Raw genomic sequence first — 23,901 nt, 5'->3', positions numbered from 1 at the left:
AGATCATTTATAATGCATTTCCAGGTCACCAAGCAAGCCTCTGGTCAGGAGACTGATGAGCGGTTTGGACTGGGAGACCGTCAGCAGGAATTCCCTCTCGGACGACCGACTCGAGACTCAGAGTCTGCCGAACCGTTCTCCGCCAGACTCGCCCGATCAGTGAGTGAACCCACAAGAACGAACTTCCCTACATATGCAGGTTCATTCACTTACACAGTTTAAGTTTTTAATTTGTTTCTTTCCTCAGCAGTAACTCTGTGTTTACCACAGAGGGCGCGCGGGTCAGGCCGTCCTCCATCGGTCACCTAGTCGATCACGTGATCGATGACTCGCCATGCCAGACGTTCACCAATCACAAGTCTGCATCCTCCACGCAGGCCAACAGCATCAGCCTGGACTCGACACCGTGAGTTTTGAACTTTTTGTCTTAAGCACGCCAGAGCATCCAAGTCATAAAACAATATAAATTAAATCTTCATCTTACAGTAAAATTTGTAACTTTTAAAAGTTTGTTCTACTAACAACTTTAGAGTGGATTCATTTCTTTATTTGTTTAAATTACTGATTTAATATAAATGGCAAATTTTATCTACAGTATTTTTTAACAGCATATTCTTCTTGTACAATGTGCAAAACTGGTAATAGAAAATGTAATGTACATTATACAATTTGTAAAAAAAAAAAAAAACGTTTTAGCGTAAAACAGTCTATTTTCGTTCATTTTTGATGGTTTTCGCTATTTTTTGGGGCCTAACATTTTGTAAATCATTCAGAAAAACATGTCTACTCATTCAATTTAATACGCAGATTTATAGTTTACACGTAATGCTGAAATAAGACATAGCCTACATTAGGGCTGCACGATTAATCGTAATTAACATGGAAATCGCGCTTAACCGATTTGTATTATTGCGATTATGAAATCTCAAAGGCTGCGATTTTATGTTTTTATGCGCAGCTTGTCAGTGAAGCACGGCTCTGTGATCAGTAGTAAGTCGCTTATAACGTGCATTTGAAAAAGCAACACGCGTCAAACATCTTTCCAACAAAAGACAACATTTAATATATCAATCAAAGAATTTCAATCTTCTGTTTATTCAGCTACAGTGATAGTATGATGACCATTGGGATTTCCTGGAACGACTTGCGTTATCATACTTCAGCACGAATTTCTGCGCGAGAGCGCCCTCTGGCGTTCAGATGGAGTACCATTTACTACTGATCACAGAGCTGTGCTTCACTGACAAGCTGCGCATAAAATAATCGCAGCCTTTGCCAAATGGCGTGCGGTTTCATTTCGATTAATCGTGCAGCCCTAATTTGGAGATTAAGTGTGAAATTATTACAATTTAAAAATATATTTTAAAAGTTGCCAGCCTACAGCAGCGTTTTTGGTCATTTTCATGGCCCCCAGAATTTTTTGTTGTATGAATATCTGAACATGCAATATATATATCAAAAGAAATAAGAGCCTCTGCTTTTAAACAAAAAAAAATCTGTTTAATTCTACTAACGTTAGACCATTTTAATTTATATGTTGTTTTATTGTTGATGATTTTACATATGCATCTGCTTACGTATGAGATCGCTGGTTTCTGCTTCTTCTTTGCCTGGGTTTTGGTCTGGAGATTCTGTACTCGTTCAGGAGATGTGTAATAGTTCCCCCTACCTTATAACAGTGATAACACGGAAATAACTCATAATTGGAAGGGAAGCGTTTTCTCATAAATGACGAGTTAACTTGTCAATGGCAGGGAAAGAGTTAAAATCTCTAATGTTAGGTGCGATTAATAAAAATGTGATTGATTAGTTAATTTTTTAATCGATAAGACATCCATCTGTTTATCACAAACTTTCATCCTCTTAAATGACTCAATTGTCTTAAATTATTTTTTCAACCATAATGATTTTTATCAACTTGACATATTGAGGGTTTTTTTTTGTCGTGGCATTTGGCAGTGTGTTTCAGGCTATTGTGAAGATAAGCCACTTGAATGTTTCCCCCAGTACAGCTCGTATGCAAAATGTTACGATGCTAAAACTTTGTTTGACAACCACATTGAATTTGTTTGCTTGTGCGTGTCCTGTAAGTTCTAACAGGTCACTTATTAATTACCCCTTTAGTTGTATTGTGTGCAGTCGGACAATTGTGATATTTGTATTCAGAGATTACACAATTCTAGATTTTGAACTGCTTAATGATGCGTTCTCAGCACACATGGGCTGGACTGACACACTTTGAGTCATCAGAGTTTCCGCTGTGAAATGTTGTTCTTATTTTAGCACTGCACTGTAGACGCACACTCTCACTGGCAACCTGAGGTTTAATATCGTGTGACCACATATCTCTGACGAAATGACACGTTGTTGGTTAAACACTGTTTTCGAGCTAGTGGAAATTGCTGTGAGCTTTGTGGTGGGCACAGTTCAGAGTGTTACCATGGCAGGACCGATTGAGTTCACACTGGTGAACCCAACATTATTTTCCATTGGAATGAGCTGTGACCACGCTTAACACATTTCCTTTCTCAGATCGTGCCACCAATCTCGTTTCGCAATGTCAGAATTTCCGAATCAAGGTTGTCCAGTACACCTTTGACTCATTGTGTGAGTTTTCATGTTCTATATAAAGATGAGTCGCACTTGTTATCTCTTTTTTGACCTGAAAGAACAAATTCCTGTACTTGCTAGGTGAATTGTGATCGAGACTAATCAAGAGTTCAATTCAAAATTGAATAGCCTGATCAACGTTCAGTATGCAAATAAATGGAAGTAAGGACCAATCAAAATCCAGTATGCAAATAAATGGAAGAAAGTAAGGACTAATCAAAATTCAGTAGGCAAATAAGATTGTTTCTGTTAGATATTTTTTTTAAAGGCTGAAACTTCTTAGAGTTTGAGAGTTTTTAAAAGTTAGTGCTACTAACAACCATTTAAAAAAAGTATTTATTAATTAATTTATTTGTTTGATGAAATGATTAATTGGATAAATTGGCAAATTTGATTTCTAGCATGATGTTCTTGTACAATGTGCAAACTTGTAAAACAAAACTGTTTATTTTATGCAGAAAAAAAAGGTTAAAATATAAATGTTACAAGGTTTTACAAACTGAGTAAAAAAACATATTGTGATATTGACATTATTATTTTTTTTAACAGTTTTTATGGATTTTTATTGCTTAGTTTTTGCTGCCCTCATTTAATTTTTTTTATTTTTTGGCTGAAAGAAATGACTTGCTTTTCGCTACATTTATCGCAATTTTTTAAATTGATTTTAGTATTTGCAGCCCAAATGTTTTGTTAATCTTTTTATTTTATTTTTTTACTCAAAGTAAAAACATGTTTGCGCTAACTATTTCATTCAATTTGAATGCGCAAGTTTGTGTTTTACGCATAAAATGTTAGTTAATCGCTAGTGACATTTCTCGGCAATTTTAATTATTATTTCTCATTTAGTTTATCGCCTAGTTATTGCAGCCTTCTAGTGTAGTTAATTATTCGTAAAACCATTTTTGCGCAAACTATCGCATTTACGCAATTCGTTTTACTTTTGTTCTGTAGGGCTCGTTGTTTGCTCGAAAAATCAAATAGTTTCAATATGAGACCCAACTAATAGCTTTTTATTTTTAGTTTATCAATTTAATCAATTAGTAAGTCATTTGAAAAGTTGACATTTTCTTCAATACAAAGTCGAAGTTTGTATGTTAAGTGGATCAGGAAACTTGACCTAAATCTATACGCTATCTAGCGCCAACCCTTTATTAATTTCGTCCATTTAGTGTCACGTTGCGTTTTCGACTCGACACATTCAACTGTCACAACCCACATTTAAACGACACAAAAGGCGAATCGGATGTCTCTCCCTTCAGCCTGTCAATTGAAACAATCCTGGTCTTCGTTTTAACGGCGATATATATATTTTTTTTCTTTTTTTTTTTTTCGCCTCGTTTGTTTTTATTATGTAAATGTCCTGGAGGCCGGGGCGCTGAGCGCTGTCTGTAGACTGCAGAGCAGAGGGGCTTTCATGCTTGAAATCTGAGCATTCATAATGAGACACACACACACACACACACACACACACACAGACATGGCTTCTCTCGGAGGCAACAGTCCCGGGTCTTAATACTCTCCGCCTGGTATGCAAATACTGCGAGCTTTGATGAATTGTTGGAAATCTTCACTAAACACCCAGCAGATATACAGCGCTGCTCATGCCTCCTGCTTCCTACTTACAGAACATAAATCATCGTTGTTGCCTAGGCTACGGCATTTTATGAAAAGTCTGCAAATGATTATGAAGGAATCAGATCATCTTACCCATGATCCTTGGATGGTTTACAGTTCAGTTTATCCCTGTTTACAGGCAAGGTTCCCACGGACGGTCATGGAAAAAACTGAGATTGGGAAAATGTCAAATTTTAGACTTGGAGAGAGGAGTGAATTAAAGTTGTGTCTAGTTTACGATTGGCTCTAAATATTCAATCTGCTAGAAATTGGTAATCTTGCACTACTGAAAAATGTATGAACGGCTCATAAGTGAAAATATGTGTAAGAAGTCAAAGATCAACGGTTGTCACATCTCTACTTTTGCTATAATAAAGTATAAAAAAAGTTTCAAACTGTATCGGATATTTATCAGCCTATATTGGATATTCATTTTTGGATATTTGTTTCTTCTTGTCTAGTGCTAAATTTAAAGGATAGATTTAGGAGCACTGTTTTTTGAAGAATTGTTTCTTATAGTAAAGGATTGAAAAACTATTCAACTTTCTCATCACTTATTAATGTCAAATTGAGTAGTTATTAATATTAATAATGTTTTGATGCCTGCATTCACTTAAAGTACCAAAACATTGATCAAATCTATAGATTTTAGTTTATTTGAGATCAAAAATGATATGTATCCACATTTATTTGCTTCTCTGTATCGACCAGATTTGAACATGGGTACATTCAAATTGTAAATGTTGTTTAATTATTCATCTGTGGATTCCACAGTCTCTCTACATTAAAGTAGCATGAAATATACAAGTGAAACCGCTTCTAGAACAAGGAAAAATGTTGGACGGGGCTTAATATTGTCCGAATGGAATTGCTTGGTTGGTTGTGGTTTGCTATTGGTCGATCTCATGTGAGTGACAGGTTTGTCCCGCCCTCATGCCAGTGAACTCATGATCAGAGAAGAGGAAAAAAAATGCTGCAAGAGGGAGGGGAATTCATTTTGATTAAAGATTATGAGAGCAAATTAATTTAAAACAATAATGATGTTCGCCAATAAATTATTTACAATAAATACTGCAGTATTCCATAAAAAAACAACAAGAATTGTCAATTTTGGTGACTTTAAATGGCACTAATGTGGCATAAGAAAGGGATGTGTTGTGTATTTCTCTAAAAATGCAATAGATGGCGCTATACACTTACACAAACACTCTTTCACACAAATCATGGACTCTTACATGATTACTTTGATATTGTCAAATGTTTGATTCATGCATTTCTTTGGTGTTACCAGCCCTGACCACACAAATGCAGTGATGTATTCAGTCATTCACCTTTGCATTATTGTTTTTTCAGGTCTCCCGATGTCACGACCGATGAGCAGCCGCCCGCTCTGCCCCCAAAACAGTCCAGAAAAGACCCTCTGACCCACAACGGCAGATCACAGTCTCAGCACGAGTTGGACGACCACCTCAGCGAATTATACAATGTACCTGCGTCGTCGGGAAAGAGCATGGTGGGGAAAACTGTCTTAACACACACACTCACGCTACATGCGTTTGTTCGTATCGGTTTGTTTGATTCATATATGTCTCTTTGTTTCCACAGAACGGAGCCGTGCCTCATGACAATCTTGTTCTGATTAAAATGAGGCCGGATGAAAACGGACGATTTGGATTTAACGTTAAGGTGCGTTTTTTTTTTTTATCGTTCAGCTTTATGATTACACTGTTTATAAGCTAAAATCAAATGTCGTAATTTTTAAATGCAAATTCTGAATGTATGTATATTATAAAAGCATATTTTGGATGTTGTTTATCTATCTGACAGATAGATGTTTAGATGAATAGCAGATGAGATAACATGCTGTCAGTCTTGCTTCACATTATGATCATTTATAAAAAATTAATTATAACTATAATAATAATAATGTTGGCTTGAGAAAGACTATTATCATTATACAATAAATAGAGTATAAAATTAAATAACTGAAAGTAATTCTTAATAGTGCATTATTTTTATCATTGAATATATATATATATATATATATATATATATATATATATATATATATATATATATATATATATATATATATATATATATATATATATATATATATAGTAACCTTTGTGTATTCATTACTAAAGCAATCATGTGTGATGTATGTGTGCATATAAATGTGTGATAGATAGATAGATAGATATTAAAATACTAGTACTGTAAATAATTCAACATTTATTTTAAAATGTTATATTTATAAAAGTATGTATTTTTAAATAACAGTTGTATTTTTTTAAGTGTATTTATAAAAATATATTAAAATTGTAAATACTGTTTTAAATAATATTCTTTAAAAAAACATTAAAAATTTATATTTATAAAATATATATGTATTTTAAAAAAAGTAAAAAAAAAAATATATATATATATATATATATATATATATATTATGTGTATAAAAATAATATTTATGTATGTGTTTTTATATATTCATTCATTTATTTATTTTTTATATTTTCAATTTTTTATATATATAGTTAAATAATTCTCCTCTTCATCCACAGGGTGGCGCTGACCAGAGGATGCCCATCATAGTGTCCCGTGTGGCTCCTGGAACTCCGGTAAGTTTATGCGTCACACTCAGATCAGATTGTTTTCTTTTAATGTCAGGTGATATATGTGTCGCACACCTCAGCCTGATGATGAATGATTCTTGACTGCATCCATTCAGACAGGAATATTAAAGTTTAAACGATTTTGAATTCAATTTGTTATTTGAAAAGCATTGATTCAATGTTGAACGTATGTTGATTTCTTGACTTGTCACTGGTGACTTTTCTCACCCTAACCCATCATCTGTGACCTTTGACCTCTCTCAGGCTGATATGTGTATGCCGCGCCTCAACGAGGGCGACCAGGTCGTGCTGATTAACGGACGCGATATCTCAGAGCACACTCACGATGACGTGGTTATGCTAATTAAGGCCAGCTGTGAGGACCAATCAGGAGAGCTCATCCTGCTTGTCAGACCCAATGGTACGATCCGCCTGGATAGAGCTCCAAATTTTGAATTTTAATAGTTAGAATTATAATCTCACTTTCTCTCCTTTCCTTTTCCTTTAGCCATCTATGATGTGGACGAGGAGCAGGAGAAGTTGGATCTGGAGCCAGATTTCCAGTACATTCCCGAGACGTCCGGTTTAGAGCAGTGCCACTCCGAGGCTGATAGTTTGAGGTCCTCAATACAGCTGCTGAAAGACGGTCTTTCCAGCGGTATCGTGCTTGCGCAGTTTGATGTAAGTCAGCTGACACACACTTTTCAATTTTTTATATTTATTTATTTATTTATTTATACGTGTGTGTGTGTGTATATATATATATATATATGGGTTAGGGTTAGTGCATACTGCTGCACTGGGCTGTCGGCTGAATCATATTCTAGTCACATAATTTCCTGTTGTTCTTTTCCGACTGTCTCGATTATTTCCTGTTTGCTGAGCGTACTGTTTTTATATCATGAACTTGTACAAACCAAAAGCTTAATTTAGCTTGTTTTTTAATGAGTGAAACATGTTAATGTTGCACAATAACATACAGTAAACAAGACCAAGCTAAATTTTTATTTTCCTCATCATAAGTGTCTTAATATAGGTGGAAATTGTCTTTTTTTTTTTTCAATCCAGAAACATTTGGTTGATTGCAAATGTGTTTTACTCCTATAGCAACTGTACAGGAAACGTCCTGGGATGTCCATGTCATGCGCCAGATTGCCACAAAACGTCTCCAAAAATCGCTATCGGGACATTTCTCCATGTGAGTGCACAGCTTGTGTTTGTGTTGGACTCAGAAATGTTTTCATGATTAGCTGGATGTTCATAACAGTTTATTTTGTGACACAGACGACACCACTCGAGTTGTATTAAAGGGGACGGATGATTATATCAATGCAAATTTCATCAATGTGAGCATTCTTCTCAGATCATTTTTATTTTGAAGTTATTTTGGTAATGTTTTGTTCTTAGAGAGTGATAATCTGTATATATTTGTGTGTTTTCAGATGGAAGTCCCGAGTAAAGGTGAAGTAAAGCGGTATATTGCCTGCCAAGGGCCACTTCCTGGTACATGCTCTGACTTTTGGCAGATGGTGTGGGAACAGAGCGCCGCCCTTGTGGTCATGCTGACGACACAAGTTGAACGTGGCAGGGTATGAATATTTTTTTTTTAAATGTATGTTTTAAATGGTATTCACACACATAAAGGTGGTAAAAAATTATATTTATGTTAATGAGTTATTATTTAACTAATTATATTTTAAGACAATGCAATTTGAAACCATCAGCCAACACACCAATATGGTATAATCCAATGTTTTTAATCTATAATAAAACTTAACATTTTTCCACATGGAGTCAAAGAGGAGTAACCAGCCTGGGCCACTCATACAATGGGGGCCTGTTCATGACCTTTGCTCTTATTCAGTCAAGTTACCTTATCAAACTTACTTTCAATATATACAGTGGTGTGAATAAGTTAGGACACCCATGCTAAAGTTGCCTAAAAAGAGGAATAAAAAAATCATCTTTTGGAAATTGAACTTAATGCCTTAATTTAAAAAATGAGGAAAAATCCAACCTTTAAGGACACCAATTTTCTTTGTGAATGAATAATGTATCGTAAATAAATAAATGTTCTTCCTTAAAATACAGGGTGCATAAGTCAGGACACCCCTATGTTAAATTCCCATAGAGGCAGGCAGATTTTTATTTTTAAAGGCCGGTTATTTCATGGATCCAGGATATGCATCCTGATAAAGTTCCCTTGGCCTCTGGAATTAAAATAGCCGCACATCATCACATAGCCTTCACCATACCTAGAGATTGGGATGGGGTACTTTCCATAAGATCATCTCTCAATGCAAATCAAACCAGCTATTAGGCTAACTGAAATAAAACCATGCCAATCTTCCTGATGAAGGTCGTGTGACCGAAACGTTGTTACTAAAATTCATTTTAATTGCAAGTAATGATAGTGTGCGGGAGTTCCTTATCTGTCTTAATCTTATCAAAATGTGTGGCAGAAAAATGTTCTGATTTCTATTGATGATCTTGCCTTATATGGTATATTGGACATTTTCCCTTCTAGGTGAAATGTCATCAATACTGGCCAAATGTTTCCGCAAGTGGCGACTATGGAGGTTTCCAGGTTACATGCGTGTCGGAGGAAGGGAACTCTGCGTACATGCTCAGAGATCTGACTCTTACACACCTGGAGGTGACGCATCTGTTCAAATGTTCCTTATGTATCAATGTAAATAAATGTATGTGCTAATGTCTGTTTGGATGTTTGAACAGAGTAAAGAAGAAAGGCAGATTTGTCAGATGCAGTACTTGGCGTGGCCCGATCACGGCGTGCCAGATGATTCGTCGGACTTCCTGAACTTTGTCAGTCAAGTACGCAGCAAAAGAGCCGACACTCCAGATCCTGTTGTGGTTCATTGCAGGTCAGGCCTGGAAAATGTCCTGACATAATCTCTTACGAGTAAACAAAAAACACCATGATTTGTTTATTGACTCCACCCCTTTCTCTTTCAGCGCCGGGATTGGTCGCACCGGGGTGCTTATCACCATGGAGACAGCGATGTGTTTGATAGAGAATGGTCAGTCGGTGTATCCCTTAGACCTCGTGAGAACCATGAGAGACCAGCGTGCCATGATGATCCAGACTCCTGTGAGTATGCAGAAGAACAGCGCACTTAAAGGGATACTCCACTTTTTTTGGAAATAGGCTAATTTTACAACTCCCCCAGAGTTAAACAGTTGAGTTTTACCGTTTTCGAATCCATTCAGCCGATCTTCAAGTCTGGCGGTACCACTTTTAGCATAGCTTAGCATAGATCATTGAATCGGACAGGACCATTAGCATCTCTCTCAAAAAAATGACCGTAATGATATGACGCAGCGCCTGAAAATAGTCCTCAGCTCGGTAACTTCCAACGTGACCGGGACTAAGTTTGTCTAACCTATTAGACCTATTTTCAGGCGCTGCGTCATATCATTACGCCTGCTGCACTCATGGTACGGCAGCAAAGTTTCTTAATTATTACGCAGGAATGAGAGTATAGTTCCTAGCCATATCAGCCTAGAAAATCGCAACTTTTCATTTTCCGTCTGTCTTAGTACACGATGTAACAACAGAAGAGTCAAGTTTTAAATAGGAAAAATATCGAAACTCTTTGGTCATTTTTTTTGAGAGAGATGCTAATGGTCCTGTCCGATTCAATGATCTATGCTAAGCTATGCTAAAAGTGGTACCGCCAGACCCGGAGTTCGGCTGAATGGATTCGAAAACGGTAAAACTCAACTGTTTATCTCTGGGGGAGTTGTAAAATGAGCCTATTTCCAAAAAAAGTGGAGTATCCCTTTAAGGGGCTTTCGCACCGGAGGAACCTTTTCATGGTTCTAGAACCCACTTTTTGGCGTGTTCGCACCACAGGAACTGGCAAGGATTTTAGTTATAGGAACGTCTTTATGGGGAACTAAATTAGCTTCAGAGTAGGGTCTAGGGTCTACAGATTATAGCCTATTCATTTACTCCACGAACATGGAAAACAGTGATAGATGGACCTCTCAACCTTCAAGCTAAGGAGAAAATCCAATGCGATTATGTATTTCTGCTCAGATAGCGACATTGGGCATCCACCACACGGCAAACGCTAATACTTTTTTCTTTGTATAACAGTTCTATCTAATAACAGACCGTAAACTAATGAAGACTGAGTCAGGCTCTGGCTTTCTCAGCGCCGTCAAAATAAGGCTTACGTCACTTCAGAGTTCCTACTAGCGGTGCGAATGCAATCGGGAAAATGGCCCTAGAGGATCATTTAGTTCTCGGGTAATCACCCTGGTGGCTAATTCCTATAACTAAGTTTCTATAACTACTCGGTGCGAAAGCCCCTTTAGATAGGAGGAGACTGTTTAATTGACAATTAACGTTTAGGACAGATTTGCAGTTATGCATTTGTCAGATGTTTTTATCCAAAATAAAAGGTTCTAACATGAGCTACATAGTTGACTTGCTATGAAATATCTCAGTCCAAGTTTATAAATATCGAAGATTCGATGCTACAAATCTTGATACAGTCTCTCAAAAATTACGTTGAATGATCTGGTATGCATAGTTATTTTTATCATGCAGCTGAGTCACTTCATTTGCTTTTTGTTTGTTTGCAGAGCCAGTACCGTTTCGTCTGCGAAGCGATTTTGAAAGTTTACGAAGAGGAGATTGTAAAACCGTGCGAGACTGAGCCTCCGGTCGAAAAGGAAGAATGAACACCACTCTTCAGCGTTTCTGAGCTTCTTCTGTGATTTACAACTACTGCCTGTGAGATCTGCGCTCAGCTCGCTGTCGCCCCCTGCTGGAAGGCAGTGGACATGACTGCCTGCAAGCTAGAATACAGACGAAAAAGCACTATTGCACTTTACAGCGACAAACAATGACTTGAGGGGATTTTTCATTTTTACGAAAGAAAAAAAAAACACGCAGTATCAGGTTATTGATTTATAGGTACTGTTAATAACGTTAATTATTTGGGTCGGAGAAAGAAACTAGCTTTTGCTTTCGTGCCAAAAGCTGAAATGAACCACAGTCCGTGTCAGAATTAACTCTTGCAACTAACGACAGCATTTAACATTTTACTGGTTATTTATTTGGTTTTGAGTTGTTTTTTTTAACAGTTGACTTAAAAGCAACAGGTGCTCGCCCCATTATCTCTTTTTTTTCTTGACCGTGACTGTTTTGTTTTAACGTTTAAAACAAGTTTAAATCGTTAACGTCAATTTTTTTTATTTTTAATCGTCAAACAAAAGCAGTCCAAGCTTTTATTGATACACTTTCATTCGTTTTTACCCTGAAGATTTTGAGGTCATTCGCAAGGTACTTTAGACTTGCGTAAAGTACTTTCGATACTTGATACAGTTTCCATGGTATCATTACGGTTCTCTCTAAATTTAGTGAAATTATCAGGCACCAGCTGCGTTGAAAATGAGCCATGGTGAAGATGTGTCTTGCTGCCAAATTTCACAGCTGTTTGCCTCTAAAACCAATTGGTGCGTCGCTTTGGCTAATCGCTATTTATTGCAAGGCTACGTATAGTGCGTAAAACGCCTGACGTTTGTATCGTTAAATATGCATCAGGCAGCTGTTCTGCTCTCAGATCCACGTTTGCCGGATCTTTGAAGCGTTTTATTTAGAAATTAAAGCTGTGAATTTCACATTAGCTTCGTGGCGGAAACTGGATACTCAGTTGATAAGTATGTACGCAGATTAATCGTTTAACGTACGATTTAGGTCAGCATAAAGATCGTCACATAGTCTCGAATACCAATTTTCTTCCATGTTTACAATCAAAATTTGAACTTCAACTGTAAGAAGCCGAGTACCTTCAGATTGAAATTGTTCGCCCTGTATGAATAATTGTGTTCTTTGTTGAGTAGTAATATCTGCTCCCCTTTCTGAAGATACAGGTTCAAATTCTGCTAATCATTATTTATGCTTATCCATATCTCCTCTTCTCTAACTAGTTATCCGTTAGCTATTACATGCAATATACTCGTAAGGTGGTCATAGTTAATTTAGTACTTGCTATGGCTGTAGAGATGATGGCATTTACAGAACACATTGGCCACTTTAGCGTTTTATTCACCATAAGTGCAACATTTTACAAATGCTTAATGATCAATGAATTTAACATGAGATTTTAGTTTGCAAAACATGAAGTTCTCATTCTGAAGAGCAAAACGTTTTTAATGCGACACCATCTTAATTGTTTGCGAACATTTCCCCCCCGTACGATGTTTTGCGGTGCCATTGCGCAAACGATTTGGCGTCAAGGACCAATCCCGCCCACCGTTTTGAATGTGAGCTGATTTTGCTTCAGTGTACGTCGTTATAGCGCAGCAGCTAGAAATTTACTACCGGCGTTGCGTCGGAAGTGGTGGTATTTTTGTATTTAAGGAAAAAACGAACGAAAAAAGGACAGCACTTTGCAACTGACTGTGGTAGTCAGCTGTGCTACTGTAGAATTTATACTGTTATTGTGTGATGGGGAAAAATATGTTGTTTAATTATTTATGTTGAACATTTTGTCAAATACGGACACCTGTGGGGGGGCTCTTAACTACATAGTGTCATATGTGAAATATTTGTAAATACAATGTTATATATTAAAAGTGTTCTGAAAAGATAACTGTGGTTATTTTTGTTTTAAAAGTACAGAGGAAATTGTATGTCATGTTTGTATATACACACAGTTGTGTTTGTATGTCTGTGAGAGAGCAAGTACGTCTTTTGTACAGAATGTTTTGTTTCTTACTGGCGTAAACTTTGAAATTGTGCTTAAATAAGCTGACTCGTCTTTTGGCGCTTGTGACACGTCAAATCAAATATAATACAGCTCAAACTCCTTTTTTCAGTGTTGTTTGTGATAAACATCGACCTTCCAATCATCCAAGAATGAAATTACAAACACATTTAATTTCGCAGCTTGTCTTTTTTATTTCATTTTTCTTAGGATTTCACATGAGGTGTTGAACAGGGATAATTTATTGAATTGAATTTAATTCATGCTGACTTTATGGATCTCGTTGATGTGGTTTTTACTTATTCAAGACTTCGTCAACGTCCTCTGTGCGAGAAACAACCTTCCCATCAACCACCTCTTCATATATGGCACGAATGCGCTTGGTCACCACAGGTTCATCTGGAGAAGAAAAATGAAGAAAAAAAACGATTACTTTAATATATAATAATATTTTAAAATATAATACTTTATTATATGCAATGTATATCGCTTTTTAAAAAGATTTTTTTTTTCTCAATTTAAAACAAAAAACACTTACGTTTGGGGGGAGGAGGAGCTACAACCTCTACAACTTTGATTGTCTGTCTCCTGTAACAAAAAAAGGATTAAATTTTATTAAATTTCATACAACTCTAGTGATCTTTAGAAAGACAATATGGTTAATATCTTTATCAGTCTTACTGAATGTCCTGTCCTTCCAGAAGTCTCCTGTACTCGGCGATCTCCAGCTCTAGTCTGATCTTGATGTCCAGAAGCAGTTTGTAGTCAGTGCCCTGTCTTTCAATGTCAGTTCGCAACCGAGAAAGCTCTGTCGCCAGACCGTTAATGACAACCTGCAACTGGTTGAGCTTGAGGCTGTTGCGTGACTCTGTCTCTCCCAGTGTGCCGTCAAGAGCCGCTTTCTGTAATGGCATAAAGCGTAGAAGAACGGTTAGGGGGCGGGACTATGCATATTAAATTGTGCAAATTGCTCCCTCTAGAGGCAGCTAGTAGGAAATGTTTTCTTTTTTTATATTATTATTCAAAGCTAGTAGACATTTGAGCATAGGATGATAATTAGGCAGGGGGTCTAATCCAACGCTTGAAAACCGTACCACCGCCAAGCCATCACCTGCTGTTAGCATTCCATTGACTCCCATTCATTTTGGCCTCACTTTGACAGCGAATAACTTTACATCTGAGGCGTTTAAAAACTCCATTTTTCCATTATTTATTTCTAAAGAAACACGACTATGTATAAAAGGCTCCATTACCTTGTATCTTACGTTATGGCCCCGTAGAAGCAGTTTTTGTAAAGACAGGTTAACGATTGCGTCATAACCATGTGACTCTCTGGAAATTAAAGGGCATAAAACTCTCTGGGCATAAAGTTGAGGGAGAAGCCCATAGTTGCTCCTGCTCCTAGCTCATGGACAGCTCCTACTTACGCTCTCCGTCTCTGCAAGATTCGGAAGGGAATGATTCAGATTTCTCTTGGCACAGCTCCTAGAAGACTTACAACTGTCAGACAGGCTGCTCAAGTCACATCCACGCCTTCAAGCTCAGTTTGAGTCTGTGCAGTTCGCTCAGCCATCAGGAAGTGAAACCTCCGTTGAAACCTATGGGGTCGCTGTGTCCAGTTTATATACTGTCTATGTTATTAGGGGTGTTGCTATGTATATTAGATCAAATAAAGCTCCCCCTAGTGGTTGAATGTTTAATTAAAGATAGTACACATTTGAAAGACAACGAGAGACTTTTACTTGTCTATGTTGCGACTGTAGTTCGATCTCCTGGTTCTGCAGTGTTCTCCTGATCTCGTTGACTTCACTGCGGGACACTGAGAATTCTTCTTGTCTGGTGGTGACCGTCTTGTTCAGTTCGTCGAACTGCGGGGAAAGAGGTTTGAGGTCAACATCTAGCTGACTGTGTACGGGTTGGCTATCGCAGACTGGATTAATAACAATGAGCACTTACTTTGCCCTTGTACCAGGTCTCCATTTCTCTGTGGTTCTTCTTGATGATGCCTTCATACTTATGACGGATCTCCTCCATGATGCGGACCAGGTCTTGCTGAGGTGCGGAGTCAACCTCCACGTTTACGCTGCTGGAGGACATTTGAGCACGAAAAGCTGCGACGTCCTACAGATCAATGATATACATGTCGTTTTTAATACATTGCATTTTTTAGAGAATGGATTGAAAAGCGGGAATCACTATTGTTGGCGATGGATTTGTGTGTAATTTTAACTTTTAAGGTGTGGTCACTCAGCTAAATTTTATGAATTAAAATGAAATCAGTCATTCCAATAGGAATGTGTGCAAAAGGTTGAAAAAAAAAAGGTTTGCTCTTGGTTTCCAACTTGGGTCATGCACATTGGTTTGAAAGGGACTTCTGTGTGAGCTGTACTTCATCCATCTCTACATTATACGTTATTGATGGACCATGGACCTGTCTTTGAAGGTAAATTTTCACAGAAAATTAGCTTGAGTGACTACAGAATTAGCATAATTTTGTAGGCAACAAAAGGTCTGTTGTCTAAAGCATAGCGATTGAATGAATCGCTGCTCACAATATACTCTTTCACTTTAAAAACAAGCAGCTTTCTGTTGGTCAGTGCGATGAACTCACGTGGCCAACATGATACAAAACTCTCAATTGTGCAGATTTCTACTAGAATTATTGGATTTCGCCAAACAATGGTAGAAATATGACCACACCTTTAGGCTTTGAACATAGTACAAAGAAATACATGGCTTCAGGTTATAGTAATTACAGGACTAACATTGCTAATAGAGCCTAATGTATCAAATTAGGGAAGATTAAAATGTATTCAATGTATAAAATTAGAGAAGATTATTGGCCTGGTGGATTATTGGGTAAAAATCTTGCCTGGCTCCACTAGGTTTGTCCTACCTGGAGGGCCAAAATTGTTTTTTGATCTCACCTCTGAATGGTTCTTCTTCAGGTAAACAAGCTCCTCTTTCAGACCCTCGATCTGCATCTCGAGATCTGATCGAGTTATGGTGAGGTTATCCAGAAACTTCCTCAGGCTAGCGATGTCGGCCTCCACATACCGGCGCATGGCCAACTCACTCTCGAACCTGAAGCCGCCAAGAATAGCAATGGTTAGGATGGGAATTTAGATGAACTGAAGTGTTAAAACTTTGGCTGTGACATTAACAAACTCACAAAAAATGTCGGTGTGTGAATGGATGAATGTGAGGCTATGTAAAGTGCTTCGGTGGCCATAGGTCTGTGAAAGCGCTATATAAATGCAGTCCATTTACCATAAAAAAGGGGAAATCCTGCTGAGGAAAAAAGCTATCTTAGATTGGTGTGCTGGTTTAATTAGATTTTTTTTTCAGCATGGAAATTCTAGTAAGTTTTAATAACCAGTATGGGATATGATATTAAAATCAATACCAACTTCATGAAAAGAGATTTTAAAGAAGGGAATTTGAAGGTAAAGTTTTTTGCATATACTTACTTGACTCTGAAGTCCTCGACTGTCAGTGTGGCATTGTCGATCTGAAGCATGATTCTGGCTTTGTCATGTCTGGCGATAAAGATCTGAAGACAAACAGATGAAGAATTGAGACTTAAATACAGCTCATGAAGGTAAACCAAGCATTTTGCATTGGCACAATATCTTAGACATTTATTTATACATACATGTGTGTGTATATACAGTCAGATTACATATTTTGGAATGTCAGTTACTATATTAATATATTACTTTTTATCAATAGACTACTTTTTATCTTCTCTGATCATTTAAGAATTGATTATTAGGTATAGTGATTTATATATATTATATAATCATATAAATTCTAAAATATGTAAATCGTAAAGTTAATTCGGATATCTTCCTTTAGATAAGAACTCTGATAACTTATTCCACACTAGATAAACTAAAATATATAACTCTATAATGTAAAATGACTAACTTTTTTGCGCAGATCTTCAATGGTGGCGTAATAGTGGCTGTAATCTCTGGAGATAGGGGTTTTCTTCTCGTACCACTCCCGGATCTGGCGCTCCAGCTGCGTGTTGGCTTTGTCCAGGGAGCACACTTTCTCCAGGTAAGTGGCCAGACGGTCGTTGAGGTTCTGCATGGTTAACTTCTCGCTGAAAGCCGTACCGAGGCCATTGTCAACCCCGCCAAACGCGCTGCCCAGGTCGAAACCGCTGTTGTTGCTCTGTGCGTAAGAGACGCGCACGTTGGAGCCCCCCGCACCTCCGTAGACACTTGGCGCACGACCGACGGCGATGCGCTTGGGGTATCCACCGCTGAGAGAGAGTGAGGTGAATATTTTCTCGCGGGAAATATACTCCGTAAACTGAGCCATGGTTTCCGTTCCTGTTGCCTCAGCGCTTTGTTGGACACCTCTGTGACAGCTGCTTAATGGTTTCGGAGAGCTGTGGATCTTTTATACATTTTGACCAAGGGGTGGGGTTATATCAGCTTATGATAATGATTATCGGAAAACAATTAAACATGTGTGTACACTGTACAGGCTGTGCACGTTTAACCTGGTCGACATGATTTTATTAATATTACATTAACCCTTTCATGCATGAATTATGATAACCTCATTCAGGATTTTTTTTTCTTATGTGTTTTTATTGCTCTTAGGGCATGAAAATCAAGAATTGATTTTTATTTTATTTTTTTTACACATTTTTCAAAGAGATCTTCAGATGTCCACTTGAGTGGTTTAAACTTAAGATATAGGCTACTATATTAAATATAAGACAATAATCAAACAGATAAAGTATGTGAATTTAACAAACTAATCAATACAATTATATCAAATCATGTGAAAACTATTAAATATATACAAAATATATAAAAGCAAAATATTGCAAAGGCTTCATACAACTTCATACAAGTTGCACTTCGCGTATCTTTGATATCAGAACATGATCGTGATTCGTGATTCCATCAGACTTTTCTACAGTCTGTCGAGGTACAACTGTGGAAACCATTCAGATGCTCCCTCCAGTGAACCAGAGTATGGAGATTTACCCTTATTAGCTGATAATTCTGATTATGTTCAAGATGGACATGCACATTTCTATCATAGCCCTCTGAGAAAGCCTAGCGATACGTTTTTTTCAATCTCATCTGAAATGATCAGTGTTGGGGGTAATGCATTACAAGTAACATGCATAACGCATTCAGGTTACTTTTTTGATGTTACAAGTAAAGTAATGTGTTACAAGTAACATGCCTAATCAGATTACTTTTTGATCTAACAAGTAATTAACTACAAGTAATGTGCATTACCTAATCAGATTACTTTTTGATGTAACGAGTAAAGAAACGCATTACAAGTAACATGCATTACCTAATCAGATTACTTTTTGATCTAACAAGTAATTAACTACAAGTAATGTGCATTACCTAATCAGATTACTTTTTGATGTAACGAGTAAAGAAACCCATTACAAGTAACATGCATTACGAAATCAGATTACTTTTTGATGTTATGAGTAAAGAAACGCATTATAAGTAACATGCATTACGAAATCAGATTACTTTTTGATCTAACAAGTAAAGTAATGCATTACACGTGTCATACATTATGTAATCACATGACTTTTTTCGATGTCAATGAAAATTACATTCTAATAATACAAGTACATTTATTTACAGTAAAAAAAGTCACTGCAGATTAAGTTAAATTTTAAATTTCAAAAACAATATTCACATTATAATTATGAATTGTAGCTGAAATATAGCAATTGATGCATGACGTCTACTACAGTGGACATGTGATTAATCAGAGTTTTATCTCAATCTAAAATCAAAACTTGGAAAATTTTACTGTGATATGACTCATTAGATATTGCTTGATGCTGCAATATTTTTTTTTACCTACAAGAGTCTCCTAGGATAGAAGGAATGGGTGGATATTCCGGAGCAACTTGGCATGTCTGACTGACCCTTGGCCATCTTGGTTTGGAGGGGGAAAAAATTGAAACACAAAGGCTTGCCACTTGGTTGCAATTTATAGGATGATGCACAAGGGTCCAATGAAGAGGCTGATGTGCAACTTTGCCATAAAAACCCTTGCAAATTCAAGAAAATGCGTTTTTAATAGCTGTCCACTGTAGTGACCACTATGCGTGAAAGGGTTAATTCCCTGGAGTTTGATGGGTCAGGATATAGACTTAACAAAAGAGTACCACTTTATATCTTTCATTAGCAGTAAAAGCGATTAAACATGATATAGGTCTAAAAAGGTCAGTAATTCATACATTCAAATGTTTTGCTCTATATAATTCAGAATTGTTGCGGTGTGACATGCTGTAGGATAATAATCTATAAAATAATAAATCTAATAAATAAACTTTTTTTTTTATTCGACCAATTCTATCATTTTCATGCAAGATGTTTTATAACCACACATCAGTGCGACTAAATTGAATATTTTAAAGATTTGAATGTTTATATTAAATGTTTATTTACTTTCTTACACTGTAAAAAAAAGTTGCTGACTTAAATTATTAATTAACTTGGATGGTTAAGTAATGTCAACTAAAATTAGATTAAAATGTCTTTAAAAATGAGTTGATTCTTTTATGACATAAGCTATTAAAAAAAGTTAATCATTTCTTATTTTGATGAGTTAAAGCAATGTAAAAACATCATAGTTTATTGGTCATATAATTTTTTACAGCGTAGGATTGTTGCACTTTATAAATGAAAGTGTCCACATACCACCCGTACAGTGACAGTAATAATGATAAGGGTGACCTCTTTGGTACGTGCAGAATGAGGACTTTAAGCCACTAGTTCATTATCACTGTGTTACAATACCTGGGGGGTATTCCAGAAAGCTTGGTTAACTTACCATTTGGTAAATCATAACCTCTGGGTTGATTTACCCCAAACCCGCATACCATGAGTATGTCGGTTCCAAAACACCTGAGAAGAGTTAGTTTAATCAACCTCCTACTGGTTACCCAGAGTTAATGCGCGCGCACGGTGAGTACATAAAGACATTTTCAATGGATCGCCGATTTCAGGAGTCACCATGGAAACCCAGGGAGAAAAAAAGCGAGCTACATACTTAGGTGAAACTGAGTTGGAGGTTTTAATGCTTGCTTATGAAGACTATAAGCCCATTATAAAAAAGCAATACTGCTGCATCAGCAAAAGAAAGAGAGTTGGCTTGGCAAAAAATAACGGACAGAGTAAATGCACGAGTTTATAAATAAACAGCAGCCATATCACCCTGTAGCCCAAGACTGGTTGCCCACTGAAGCTAAGCAGGGCTGAGCCTGGTTAGTACCTGGATGGGAGACCTCCTGAGAAAACTAGGTTGCTGCTGGAAGAGGTGTTAGTGAGGCCAGCAGGGGGTGCTCACCCTGTGGTCTGTGTGGGTCCTAATGCCCCAGTATAGTGACGGGGACACTATACTGCCAAAAGAGCACCGTCCTTCGGATGAGACGTTAAACCGAGGTCCTGACTCTCTGTGGTCATTAAAAATCCCACGATGTCCTTCGAAAAAGAGTAGGGGCCGGCATCCTGGCCAAATTTGCCCCTTGGCCTCTGTCCATCATGGCCTCCTAATCATCCCCATATACTGATTGGCTTCATCACTGTCTCCTCTCCACCAATAAGCTGGTGTGTGGTGGGCGTTCTGGCGCAATATGGCTGCCGTCGCATCATCCAAGTGGATGCTGCACATTGGTGGTGGTTGAGGAGATTCCCCCATCTAAAGTGCTTTGAGGTCTCAGAAAAAGCGCTATATAAATGTAACGAATTATTAATTATTATTATTAATTATTATAAAGTTATAAATGGTATTATAAGTATTTACTTGTTGGCCTCCATACATTTCTTAATATTACAGTAGTAATGCACATAATTGGCTAGTAATATGTTGGCTTCTTGTTTTATCAGGTGTAATCCTTCTGGAGCCAGAAGAAGTGTGAGCCAAAATGTGTGAGCCAAGTCAAAATGAAACACAAAAACATTCTCCAGCAAGGTAATATTTTCTAAACTTGTTACTGACGCCATGTCATTTAGTTTTCTATGTAGCCAATAGAAAGAAGGCTGAGGCCCGTAAAACAGGTGGGGGTCCACCTCCACCTTCCCTCACCCCAGCTGAGGAGCTGGCACTGTCCCTCCTCACTGGCACTGTCCCTCCTCAGTGCCAGCTCCTAAAGGGCGACCTGTGGTCGATGGGATTCCAGGGGGCAGTTCGTCAGACTCAAGTTACCAAGACAACTGGCTTAGTAAAATGTAGGTGTACCATATTAATACTTATGATTTATTGATGTTTTCACTGTTTTTGTCAGTGTTTTAATAAAGAACAACACTGTCACCATTTTAAAAATGTATTTTGAATGCATTTTACAGCCATTGATTCACTTGTGCAGTATGCATGCTGCTTTGACTGCATATACTGTATACTGTAATCTTATTACTAGTACTCTTAGATGTTCCTAATGTCCTTCTTTATTAGTTGTATTTGTTTAAGAATATACATTGAGTATTGCATATGCATGATTATCTTATTGGTGTAATTATCTTGCAGCTGCTGATGGCCACATTGTATTATTGGATCCTCCTGCAACACCACACTCTGTCACAGTTGTAAGTGATTATTGTCTTTAGGTTTCTGTTTGCTAGACCAAGCATTCCTTATTTTCACTGTAGGATGACGATGAAGAGACCACTTCTGCTGTGACAGAAACAGAAAATGTGGGGAGGCCCATAGAGGTATGATGCATAGAATGCATTCCCCCTTTTTTACAAGAGAATAAATAAATTGTTTTTGTCATTTTACAGGATATGGCAGGAGATTTTAATACAGATGAGGGTCCATCTACCTCCACACAGAATCTTAGCAGTGTAAGAAATGTTCAAATATTTTAATATTTGGTCTGTGTTTGTATTACAGACTTTATCAGTCATGTTTAATTATTCTGTCTTTCTAGTTGCCTGACAAATAGCTGTATACTGTATGGTCCACCTTCAAAAGCAAATCAGAAAAAGTGACATGGAGATGGACTTTATACAGCTTCAAATGGAGGAGAAAAGGCTTAACCTAAAAAAGGTCAGGCCAGCAATTGAAATTGAATTGCTGGAGCACCAGCTTAAGGTGGGAAACAGTATGTGAACATTAATCTGTCATTTGTTGTTGAATGAAATCTAAAGCAATAAATACAAATGTCTTTTGTTACAGGAAATAAAGAAACAATGAACACCACTTGACTGTTAACTGGTTTTAAAGGGGTCATATAATGGTACATGCACTTTTACAAGTTGATTGTACTGAAATGTGTGTTGGCAGTGCCTGTACACAACCATCATAAAATGATAAAAATCCATCCAGTGGTTTTTTAAAAATCTTCTTATATGTTTCCTCCTGTCTCAAATCAAGCTGTTCGATTTTGTGACGTCACAAAATCGACGCCCCTCCCACGATGGTTGATTGACAGCAGCGTTTCAACACAGACCCGCCCTCGCGAGCGAGCTGTCAATCATAGCACGCGCTGACCGGCGCGTTCATTGTTGATAGCTGGAGCACTGAGTAGAATGGCGTGAAAGAAGGGAGAAGGGATTGTGGTGTTCTGTTCTTGGGTGTAATAACGAACACAGCAGTCATACTGATGTTCCTAAATCCGTACAGCTGAAGATGCAGCGGCTGAGTTTGTTTTCGAAAGGAATATTCCCCACGATCAACGTCAATGCTTTCATGTTTGCGCGAATCATTTCACCAGACTGCTTTACAAACGAGGATCAGTAAAGCTGGTTTTGCTAAGAAGCTGCTCCTGATAAAAGGATCAGTACCAACTATTCGTGTTCCTTGCTGCACCTCCAGAAGAACTGAAGTGAGTGTAACGTTTTATCAACCTTTATATTAATCTTTGCAAATCGCTTGCACGCTTCACGATGAATGCGGCTATTTTTACACGGCATGTTTTCTATGTATGAAGTTATCAATATAATTCATAATCCCACGTTTATAATGAACGACGCGTTATGGTTATTGTGTTATAGTGTTACAAACGGTGTACGTACAGAACAGAGGGGCGGGGTGAGCAAAGCTCATTATCATTTAAAGACACATGCACTTAAACGGCGTGCTGAAAACAGAGCTGTTTTTGACCAGGTAAAATGAGTGTTTTCTTACAATACTAATGAGAATTTTTTATTAAAGTATATTACAAACTTTTAATTTAGACCCTAAAGAATCATATTAACTTGTACAAAAATGACATTATATGACCCCTTTAATTAAAGTGATTTTGGCAAATCATGTCTCGTACCACCCTGCCATCTCTTTGGTCTACTGGGTTCACTGGGGGTTCCTCT

The 23,901-nt window shown here is 37.4% G+C and overlaps 2 protein-coding genes across 6 annotated transcripts in view; one reads left to right on the top strand and one right to left on the bottom strand.

Annotated features, from left to right (window-relative positions):
* ptpn4b (protein tyrosine phosphatase non-receptor type 4b) overlaps positions 1 to 13,468 on the top strand; it is a 37,265-nt gene extending 23,797 nt beyond the window's left edge. For 3 of the 5 annotated variants that reach the window (XM_084415615.1, XM_084415612.1, XM_084415613.1), the window contains exons 14-27: positions 25 to 159; positions 248 to 406; positions 5,578 to 5,737; positions 5,830 to 5,910; positions 6,789 to 6,845; positions 7,104 to 7,260; positions 7,348 to 7,520; positions 7,947 to 8,037; positions 8,124 to 8,185; positions 8,282 to 8,428; positions 9,367 to 9,495; positions 9,576 to 9,724; positions 9,816 to 9,951; positions 11,454 to 13,468. In XM_084415615.1, the coding sequence (XP_084271741.1) occupies positions 25 to 159; positions 248 to 406; positions 5,578 to 5,737; positions 5,830 to 5,910; positions 6,789 to 6,845; positions 7,104 to 7,260; positions 7,348 to 7,520; positions 7,947 to 8,037; positions 8,124 to 8,185; positions 8,282 to 8,428; positions 9,367 to 9,495; positions 9,576 to 9,724; positions 9,816 to 9,951; positions 11,454 to 11,552 (1,735 nt within the window). In that variant the 3' untranslated portion in view covers positions 11,553 to 13,468. The remainder of the gene's footprint in view (positions 1 to 24; positions 160 to 247; positions 407 to 5,577; positions 5,738 to 5,829; positions 5,911 to 6,788; positions 6,846 to 7,103; positions 7,261 to 7,347; positions 7,521 to 7,946; positions 8,038 to 8,123; positions 8,186 to 8,281; positions 8,429 to 9,366; positions 9,496 to 9,575; positions 9,725 to 9,815; positions 9,952 to 11,453) is intronic. The other 2 variants (XM_084415616.1, XM_084415614.1) reach the window with 1 other exon arrangement.
* Positions 13,469 to 13,754: 286 nt separating this feature from the next.
* Positions 13,755 to 17,952, bottom strand: LOC311294645 (keratin, type I cytoskeletal 19-like). Its single transcript, XM_084415619.1, has 8 exons — positions 17,513 to 17,952; positions 17,053 to 17,135; positions 16,510 to 16,666; positions 15,539 to 15,703; positions 15,325 to 15,450; positions 14,264 to 14,484; positions 14,121 to 14,170; positions 13,755 to 13,981 (listed from the first exon to the last, which is right to left on the bottom strand). The coding sequence occupies exons 1-8, from the start codon at positions 17,912 to 17,914 to the stop codon at positions 13,878 to 13,880; spliced, it is 1,308 nt and encodes a 435-aa protein (XP_084271745.1). The 5' UTR covers positions 17,915 to 17,952; the 3' UTR covers positions 13,755 to 13,877.
* Positions 17,953 to 23,901: the final 5,949 nt, after the last annotated feature.

The sequence above is a fragment of the Rutilus rutilus genome (genome assembly GCF_951802725.1).
Source record: "Rutilus rutilus genome assembly, chromosome: 8".
Lineage (NCBI taxonomy): Eukaryota > Metazoa > Chordata > Actinopteri > Cypriniformes > Leuciscidae > Rutilus > Rutilus rutilus.
This window is presented reverse-complemented; position numbering and strand designations above follow the sequence as displayed.

Bases quoted from the DNA above. Each gene is read 5' to 3' on its own strand.
- LOC311294645 (XM_084415619.1), bottom strand. From the start codon at position 17,914: ATGGCTCAGTTTACGGAGTATATTTCCCGCGAGAAAATATTCACCTCA. The intron at 14,485-15,324 runs GTAAAAGTCTCT...ATGCCATTACAG, and splicing joins TACAGTCGCAACATAGACAA to AAAGCGGCTCTTGACGGCAC. The intron at 13,982-14,120 runs GTAAGTGTTTTT...TTTCTTCTCCAG, and splicing joins AGCTCCTCCTCCCCCCAAAC to ATGAACCTGTGGTGACCAAG.